Source organism: Pygoscelis adeliae, unplaced genomic scaffold, assembly GCF_000699105.1.
Source record: "Pygoscelis adeliae isolate BGI_AS28 unplaced genomic scaffold, ASM69910v1 Scaffold18, whole genome shotgun sequence".
Taxonomy (NCBI): domain Eukaryota; kingdom Metazoa; phylum Chordata; class Aves; order Sphenisciformes; family Spheniscidae; genus Pygoscelis; species Pygoscelis adeliae.
The window spans coordinates 2,186,290-2,196,513 of NW_008825558.1; the positions used below are offsets into that span (position 1 = coordinate 2,186,290).

Here is a 10,224-nt window from a genome sequence, read left to right on the forward strand (position 1 = left end):
GGTTCTCTTCGCGTCCGTGCCCGCTGTCTGAGGCTCCCTGGAGACTCATCGGACCGGACAGGCAGTAACAGCTCTGGGTGAGGCCAGCGGCCCATCCCTCTCCAGAAGCTCGCGCCAGGCCTCGGTCAGTGAGGGAAGCTTCTGAGGGCTTGGGGAAAAGTTACTGTAGAAAGCGTTTTAACTCGCTGTCGTTGGTGTCCGCTGAAATCTGTGGTAGTGCTACGCCTAGGACTGATGCCAATGTTCTGCTAGTCGTGCCTAGGTGCAGCTTTGTACCCCTTACAAAATGACCAACTCTCCTGAGCCTGCCTGTGCCTTGGTCTCAACTTCTTTAACGCTTCAACTTTTCAGGTGGCTTCGTCATGGATGTAACTGTTGCTGAGTATATCCGAAGAACTGTACTAAAAATCCCACGAGATGAAATCAAGACAATGCTACAGAAATGGGGCTTTCTCTCTGAGACACAGCTGCAAACTGTAAACTTCCATCAGATAAAGGAGAACATTTCTCAAGATGTTGTTCAACTTTGTGAGGTAATCCTTTCCTTCGGGAACTGCCTGTCAGTGACATATAGGACACATGTTGAAGCACCATCAAAAAAACCATTCTTATGAAGAAATGAATTTTCTTTGGCCATAACACAGCATCAAATAGCAGTTTGTAGTCTGGAAAATGTAAAGCTGAGCTGTTAATACCATCAGTTTTGCCTGATTGATAGGAGTGCAGGATCGACCCCTACTGAGTATGGAAGTACATGTTTTGAGCTCTAAGTTGCACAAGGTAGATAAAAGCTCACTGTGTTAAACCTTTAAGAAATGGGTGTATTTCTAAATTGTAAAATAAAGGCATTGACTGAGATGTCTACTCATTACATAGTGCTAATTTAAATCTATTTGGTATGGGTAATGATAGCCGTAGTTTATATCTTTTAGACTTTTCAGGTTTTTTTAAAAATTTCCTTGGCCAGAACTTCTTCCGTTCTGCATACTGTAAGCAAAAAAGGTTTTCTGGTCTCCTCCTTACGTACTCTGATTTTGGTGTACTAGGAGTCTTTATATATAGTATCATAACCCAGATAGATACACTTATTACTGATATCTCTTAAATTCTATAGCTTTTTGTATCATTACCTTTGAATTTCATACTCAAAGATTAATTACATGGGGTTTAGATCAAACTGCAGGCAAGAAACTGTGAAGTTATTTTTGTAAGATAGCAAATGTCATTGTAAAATAGCATTTGTTTCTGAAACGTTCCTATCTGTAACAAGTAGCGTCATAAAGTTTCTTAAAAATATTTTCATGCTGTAGAAGTTAAATGAGGAGGAACCGAGCATGTTAAAATTCCTGACAGTGAAATATTAGTCACTGTTGCATAATGTCATGAATACCTGTTAATTTTATTTTCTAATTGCTTGTACATCATACTATAAGGATAATGTTCTTGCTGCCCGTGCAGAAACACTTAGGCCTTGCTGAAATAGCGGTTGTTATTGATTTCTCAAAACTGTATTGTGTGCACATTGGGACCAGGTGTGGTGTCTTTGAGGAGAGTGTACATGCTGTGGACTTCAGTGCAATGTAATTTAAACTACCAATACTGATCTTTTTCACTTACTGAACAGTGTGGTAGAACATTCTGGACCTGCAGTTCACCATCCACTGTTGTTACTTTTTCCAGGAAAATTCTGCAGACATAAAGCAAGCAGCTGCCCTAGACATAATTTGTAAGTAAAAAAACGAATAAAAATAACATCTTCATATTTTTTCTGAGTAACTTGATAATGCCCTTAATTATATAGCGATTGCCCTGGTGAGGTATAGATGCATTTGGTGTAAACGGATTACATTTCAGGTGATGAGTCTCATTGGATCTAACCTTTTTTAAAAAAATTTCAAAAGCTGAAAAATCAACAAAAGTATGTTTGTTGCTTCTGAGGTCTAAATAGATGTAAACTGTGGTAAGCCACATCCAGCACACAGTTATAAATATAGAGAGAGATGTTTGTCTCCAGTATACATCAAACCCTAAAATCAGTAATATCGTGCTCCAATAGGGAGTGACATAGGCAAAATTATCGGCAAATACTCCAGGTGGAACTCTAACTCCAATATTGGTTCACAACTTGATTATATAATAGTTTAAATCTCAAGGTTTCTTTTAACAGTCTACATGTCTTAGTTTGAGTTTAGACTGAGTTTTGGTCATTTTAGGTAAAATCCTTCTTTAAACATTGAACCTCCTCAGATACACCCTTTATTAGTTGCTTAAGTGAATTAAAAAAATATCTTCCCATCTCTTTTATTAAAAAACTTAATTTGCTTTTAGGTTTACTATGAGAGGTAGTTTAAGAATGCTGAATAAATTACATTGCATTATCAGAAGTAATCTTTTTTTGAAATAACCTGGTCATAAAAGTATTGTAAAATTATTTGTCCCTTTAATTACGTTTGATAATACCCTATGTTATTGAGCAATTCCTATGTTTCTTAGATAACCACATCTACCCAAACAAAAGAGTGTGGAGTGTTTACCAGATGAACAAAACAGGTAAAATGCCTTTCCTTGCTGTAATCTCACAGTTCTCAGCAACTTACTGCAGTGCTGCCTCATATCATATATTTTAAACACAAATATAGTCTAGTATGGATTTTTTCAGTAGAGATATCTTTAACATTTAACTATAGTCCAGTATGGATTTTTCAATAGAGATATCTTCAATGTTTTTAGAATACTTTCAATTAACTTCTCAAGCAATTATTAGAAATTAGTAACCACTAATTAAATATAAACTTTTTCTCTATATAGCAATAATAAGGCTCAAATTTAACACACAGCTTTTCATATAAGGCTATGCAACTTCAGCTTTTTCTGCTAAATTTTTTTTTCAGCAAAACTAAAACCATCTCTGAACTAGTTCTTGTAACCCAATTCTAGTTGTTTGTTTTTCTTGTGTAACAGGGGAAGAAACGGAATTTTTTGACTTAACAGATTTCAAAAAAAAATTTAAAAGACGACTTCGGTCAGCCTTGAAAAATGTAAGAGTAAATCTATTCTAAATTTATTACACAGCTCTGGTGTCAATAGATTGTTTTCATAACTTCAGTGAGGTATTTTTTTTCTTACAGTCTGTATCAAAAATTAAATGGAATTATTCATTTGGGAATGGTAGGAACTGCATTTGAAACAGCAAAAATGTATTGCCTATCTGTTCTAACAACTTTACAATTATGCTGGAGTGAAATAAAATGTAAGTTTGCCTTAAAAGACGACAGGCTTCAAGAAAGACAGTATGTTTATGTTTTCTAGCAAATCTTTGCCCTATTTGAGTGTACATGTTGTCTAGGTAAGTTGATATTGCTTTGTCCTGTTACCCAGTAACAATACACAAACAACAAAAATCAGATCCAGCAGAGTATAGAGGGAATTTGAAGTAGCCAGTAAGCAGGACAAGGAAGTTCAGTTCTTATGACTTAGGTTAGTAGCAAAATTGTATCCATTTTCTTTTAGTTCTGGTTTGAAATGGTATTTTGTGGTGGCTGTGAGAACCTGGCCCTGGTATTTCATTACATTATAATGACTGAAAGACCACTGTCAATAGCAAGCAGCAGTTTCTAGACTACAGAAATGAGCATGGTAAGAGAAAAATGGAAAGGAGGTACTACCATCTCACTCTTTTTACTAAGCATTTTGCAGAAGCCTTTTCTTGCTTAGCTCACCAGCTCACCTCATTTAAGCAAGGTAATAGAAAATGCCTGTGGCTAGTTAGCTGTGTCACTTCTTGACGCACAAAGGATTCCCAGTGACAACAATAGAGAGCAACAAATACCAATCAGACTAACATAATCAGCTGCAGTTCATATAACTGTATTATAATAAAGTTTTGCGATATTTTCATTTAAAAAAAAAAATCCACAAAAACTTTGAGGAGTGATGTTGGTCCAGCAATTTAAACAGTTTATGGCCTAGTTGGACTAAAAGTTTGACAACATGTGCCTCAGTCAAAGGGAGGGTTGTTTTTTTTTTAAAGGAAGTTTTCCCACTCTTAAGTCACCCAGACTGAGTCAAGGTAAAAAGAAGTAATCGAGGAGGAAAGGTAATCTTCTTCAAATTTCTGACTGTGTATTCTTGAGCAGTGATAAATATTATATTCAGGTCTAAAATCACAAGTTGATCAAAAGTTTAGTCTCTTAAAAATTGGACATATTTGAAATATTGGCTCTAGCCCTCCATCTAAATTGATACCTTTTTGTTGTGGTGTTATTTTCCCAAAAGAGAGAATCAAGGCTTTTGTAATAAGCTATTTTTATTTTCAGCCTTCAGAAGAAAATGTACGTCAACAGGAACAAAAGTTGTATTACAGTTTGAAAGGCAATTCTTGTGCTCCCCCCCCCGGAAGGTTATAGGTTTTCTGTGGAAATTCAATTTAAATACAATTCTGACCACACTAGTGGGACTTGTTTCTTATTCAAGCAGTGGTGTACTAAATTATGTTTGGGTCTTGTGAACACAGGGGTAAGAGATAACAAAGTCTTTCTGGACACCTGAATGTGCTGGTAAATCAAAGCTTTTCTTTTTCTATTAGGTCACCATCAACTTTAGAGAATATGAGGATAATGCCATCTGGATTAGAATTGCCTGGGGAACACCATATACAAAACCAAACCAGTACAAAACCAGCTATGTTGTATACCATTCACAGACTCCCTATGTCTTCATTTCTGTCTCAGTGCTTAAGAGCAACTTGCCTCTGCTATGTCAGGTACAGAACAAAATGTGTAGACACTGACTTCACCACAGTCGCGTAGAGCTATAATTGTGTTAGCTTTTAAAAGGATGGGTAAAGATTTGTTACTTAACGTAATTTACTAATTTACATAGTCTTTTTTTCCCCTTAGCTCGTGATAAAAATGGGGCAAAAAACAATCTTTGTGACCTTTGGAATGGTGCATTGTGAATAAATTCAGTTTATTGGGATTTTTGCTGACCTTGAATTGTTCTAATTTCTTAACCAAGTGTTAGGCAGTATTCAGTTGAATTATCTCATAGAAGTTGAAGAATATTACATCAGCACAGTTAACTTCAAGAACTAAATGCATGAGCTCATCAGGGAATGCTATTAATTAGTTTTAAAAGACATTTTCTGTTAACTCGTGGTGATCAGCATTGATAATCCTTCATTTTTTTCCTCTATTTAGCAGACTTCTGTACTAGTAATTTAATTATTTTATTAATCTGTTTGTTTTATTTATTTATTTTTCAGCTGATAAGGCTGCAGAGCTTATCTGGTTAATCCTGTGAATGCTTTTAAATATTAACCTAAGCTTAATAACAGTCTATTCAACATTTTTTCAGACGTGAGAATCCTGCTAGTTAAAGGGCAGTTGCTTACCTTGAAACAAAACCATCGCAATGTCTAGAAATACTATATTTTTTTCCATATTACAAACACAGTGATGATTAAGACTGATGTTAAAACAATTTTGATTTTTATTTCAAGGCCCTGGTTGTTGCTTCCAATTACCACGACATCCGTGAAATGGAGCTTCGAAGTCATTCTTTAAACTCCCTTAAAGATATTGTGTTTAAGAGATATAGCCAGGTGAGCCACTTCACAAGTACATCCTAAGATAAGTCTTGCTTTTTGTTTCAGGCCTAGTTCTCACCCCCTAGCAGGGGGGAAAATTCACCTCTTCCAAGAGACCATCAAGTTAAAATAATATTGAGCTACTGAGGTGGACAGCCTTTCAATAAGGTAACATTACAATGGGGATGTAATTACTTGGTATCCCACCTACTCTTTAGTATTGTTATTCCTGATGGTTAAACTCCGTCTAAAAATTGTATGAACAATTCAGTCCTAGGATTTTTTAAGCATCATTTCACTAGGCTTCCTAGAGCAATGACTTGAAGACTATTAGAATGGGCATTTACTCTGCTCGTCCACGTAAAACTTGTACATAGGAAAATGTTCACAAATATCATAGGACGGGCATTCTTTTCTCAAAATAAAGCTGGGCTTTCTGACTTCCAGTAATCGTCAAAAATTGCAACACTCACTTTCAGAATGAGAAGTAAAAAGAAATCTGGAAAGTTCTTTTCAGCTACAGCGTCTAAAAGTGGAAGTGAACGAAAATCTTTTTTTTTTTCTTTCTCTCTCCTTTTAGAACTTCCAAACTTACTATCCGAGACCTCTACAAGAAGGGAACGTGGCACCAGAAAGTGGTGTGTATATTTTAAATTAAACGGCAGTTTGAATGGCGTTACTGCTGGCTTCTGAAATGAAATTTGTAATAGGAAATGTTACATATGTTACATTCACATTATATTATCCATCCCTGGTGGGGTGCCATAATACTGGCTATCACTAGGAGAGGTAAATATTTCCTCATGACTGTCACTGGACACAGTTACAAAACCAAAAATACCCAATGCCCAGTATCTCCTTTCATACTAGCTTGGGCTTTTCTCTTGGTAAGAACTGAAAATAGAAATGATGGAGACAACTAGCTTATGGAAAAGAAGATCGTGATGAATTCTTTAAAATTGTTATTTTCAGATTTTCACTGGAGTAATCACCTGATGAGGAAAACAGCATTGTATCAGCTTGCAAAGTTGTCTTTGTTTTTTCTCATCTCTTCCCTACTCTTTTCCCCTGCAGGGGATTTAAGGATAATTCAAGAAAACAGAAATGAGAAAGAAAGAATACAGAGAGTGAATCAGGAAGTTTTTGGTGATGGTCCCCAACCAAAACTCGAATTTGCACAATACAAGGTAGTAAAAGCAACAAACTTTGGTTTTGTTTTGGGTTTTTTGGTAATTTTAAAGTAGTGGTAGCTACATGAAATTGCAAATTGAAGAAATATTAGATTTTTTTTTTAAAACTTTAGGGAGGACATTTTAAAATAAATAGTTAAAAGTTTCTTTAAGAAACAGATCTGCACTGAGATTTGGTCAGACTACTAGATCATGTTTCAGTCTTTCAGCCTTGTGAACTAAGCATTTTGACTTGTTTTTGTAATAAAGGTAGACTTATACCAGCAGTGTGTTGAAGCATGAGCAATTAGGGTTATTTGAAGTACATACAAAGCTCATGCTACGCATAACACCATAATTTAACTTCTTGGATGATGCACGGATTTTATCTGATGAACAGATATATTGGAAATTCTAAGAGATACTTAATGTTTTACAGTATTACTGAACAAGTTGCCTCTTTCAGCAGAAACTGTTTACCACATGGTGGCACCCTCTGATTTTATTAAAATATTCCTCCAGCTGGAATCATGTTAATGTTACAAATAATAGACGAATAAGATACAGTCTTATTGCATATTACATTTTTAATGTAATGTTTAAATAATAACCTATAAATAAAATATATTCATTGCTTATACTCTCTGGTTAAATTTTGTGTTAACAGCTTGAGACGATGTTTAAAAGTGATCCTAAAATGGATGTTTTGGATGAAAAAGAACCATTCAGATGTCTGGTCAAGTTTTCTAGTCCACATCTCTTAGAATCGCTGAAATCCTTGGCACCAGCGGGTAAGTGTTCCAACTCCATGCAGTGGAGGAAAAATCCGCAGTTAAGTTTGTCATCTTACATTCTGCTTGTATCTTGCACAAGGGAGAACCTTCATAGTTTGTTTAGAAATATGTAGAAATTCAATAGAGTAAAAATGTTACTGCTATAAAATCTTATGCCTAAATACATACCAGTTTATTCTTAGAATTACTAGTTTGTACATAGATACTCAAGTTGTGTTTTTAGTTTTATAACAGTTATGAAATGTAAATATTGGTTGAGTTAAGCTATCATTATCTGTCTCTCTCTCCAGGTATGGCTGATGCACCACTTTCACCACTACTTACATGTATACCACAAAAAGCTAGGAATTATTTTAAAATTAGAGAGAAAAAAGGTTTCTTTCCAGGAAGCTTTGTAAGCCCTTAATTTAAAACTGATTCATGGAGAAATATACAACTCATTTATTACTGGTATTAATCTAAATCTTCATAAACTTTAAAACATATTTTTAAAAATTAACTTGTTCTTTGATAATACCTTAAAGTTTTTTCTGAATTATGGCTTCTTTGAATTATTTTTCCACATTTGTCTTTAACAGAAGAGTTAGCCCTTTCCTTAAATAATAAAAAACCGCTAGTTGCAAAGTTTAAACAGAGATCGTGGTTATTTTACATGTCAATGTGATGACTGCTCCTAACTGTATTTTTAACAGTATTTGTGAAATTAAAGCTAGCTAAAGCTTAATAAAGATACAGTAAGACAGCTGTAGCTATTCAGTTTACTGTCATACCTGTAGATGGCTAAGACATTCTAGGTGGCCGCCTTATTTTGGCTCCAGTTCACAGCGTAACAGAATACATGCCCCATTTTGAACATGTGAATAGTCCCGTTTAAATAAGTGGGGCTACCCGTCTGCAGGTCAGGCGTGTTTTTGTCTTAGTAGATGAAGATAATATTCAAAGACCATTACAGGGCATGGGGAAGAAGGGACTCTCGGAATAGAGATGTCAGTAAGAAGTTTCCATCCAGCTTTAATGGATATTAATTCAGATCCAGTGTTTTTACTCACCAAGGCCAACAGCCAATAACAAATACTTAAATAAAAAAACCCCTCTGTCCATTGGTATTAATGTCTTATGAAGTTTTATCTTAGAGGAATACAATGAAACAGGCAATAATTTTCTTTTGAGGAAGTCCATGTTTTAGCATATTTCAATTAAGATTTGATCCTTCTGCAATCCTTGCACCCTACCACTTTTTTGTGCTTGGGGACATAACGATTGCAGGATCAAGATGGCAGCATTCACTAGTGCAAAACAACAGCTTTGCACGGGAGTTCTTTAGAGTTGGTAAATTGTAATTGGTAATTATATAGATATCTTTATGTAACTTGCTGCATCTGTTTAATTTGAGATGGATTTCATCTGAAGATTCAGTTACAGTGTACAAGCGTTTCCTTTTTAATTCTGTTACCTGGAAACTTTGTGCATGTAATTTGTGTATATGGAATTCCCGATTCACTTTCAGTATGTCAGTGTGCAGAGAGAGTCTTCATAACTTCATGGCACAGTGTAAATATTTTGAGAGGTTGTATGGGAATGTTTTTGTTTTTCAAACTGTAAATAAATGTGTAAATTAAGTCTTCTCATAGAAGTTTGTTTGCCCCGACTTAGAAACATGACTTAACATCTACTGATTTTTGGTTTGTTCTGTTTTTCGGCATCTCTGTATAACTCACACATAAAAAGAAGTTAGCTTAGGACTATCTGCTAGTGATACATTTTTAGGAATTCCACCTGTGTGCTTTAAATGTGAGTTTGACAAAATACTAATGTCAGGATTCTGAAACAACTCTAGCTTTTGTGTGGTACACAAGATGTGTGAGAGACATTAAGTGTTGGCGCTCTCATTCCTGCCCTCGTAGAGCCTTCTAGGAGTCAGACCCATTAAGATTCCAGTACGCATTTCACTCTGTGCAACTTCTTCTTCCTAATGCTCTCTCCCAAATAACTTAAATGCCCGAGATGATAATGATTTACTGTAAAGGTGAAGTTTCAAAATACTCTAAAACACTGTGAGTACCTGGCCTTCTGCCTGTCTCTGCCTCTTGTTCCTGGGAAAGGCAGTCTCCATTCATCTTTTAACAACGGAAAAGTTGGTCTCTCCGATTTTTCAGATAGACATTTCATCTCCAACTTCCTGTAACCGCGGCTATGCTAGGAACTACACAGCAGTTCCAGGCACGCAGGCATGTGTTTATTAATCACAGCAGAACGCATGGAGGTGAGAAGACAGGGGCTGTCCAGTGAACACAAGGTCTCGGCACATCCTGGGAGCTGCGCCCATCACCTAACTCTTCCCGAGTTAAGGGTGGGCTCCGTATTGGTAACGTACATTTTTTCCTTTAGCTGGCCAAGCGTTAGGGGAAAAACTCCTGTGTGTTATCATTGGCTCTTTAAAATGCAAGTCTACATCAGTGAATAAATGCAAAATACCCGGTGGGTGGAGGAGATGCCCCATCTACCCATGGGAGGGCAACGGGGCGAAGGCTGGCACGGGCGCTTTTTCACATGCTCTGGCTCCATGTACTCTCCAGTGTCGGTTACACCATCTTTCTCTTCCCCCCCCGCCCCCGGGAAGGCGTTCGCCGTGTCCCCGCTCGGTTGCCCCCGCGGGCGGGACTGCCCTCCGCCT

At 36.4% G+C, this 10,224-nt stretch overlaps 1 protein-coding gene across 1 annotated transcript; it reads left to right on the top strand.

Moving 5' to 3' along the window:
• The first annotated feature begins 51 nt into the window (after window positions 1-51).
• On the top strand, window positions 52-7,956 carry CENPN (centromere protein N). Its single transcript, XM_009332294.1, has 11 exons — window positions 52-124; window positions 352-533; window positions 1,681-1,726; window positions 2,494-2,550; window positions 2,962-3,038; window positions 4,586-4,762; window positions 5,501-5,602; window positions 6,168-6,225; window positions 6,662-6,774; window positions 7,424-7,547; window positions 7,841-7,956. Exons 2-11 carry the CDS (start codon window positions 363-365, stop codon window positions 7,954-7,956), a joined length of 1,041 nt encoding a protein of 346 aa, XP_009330569.1. The 5' UTR covers window positions 52-124; window positions 352-362.
• Window positions 7,957-10,224: the final 2,268 nt, after the last annotated feature.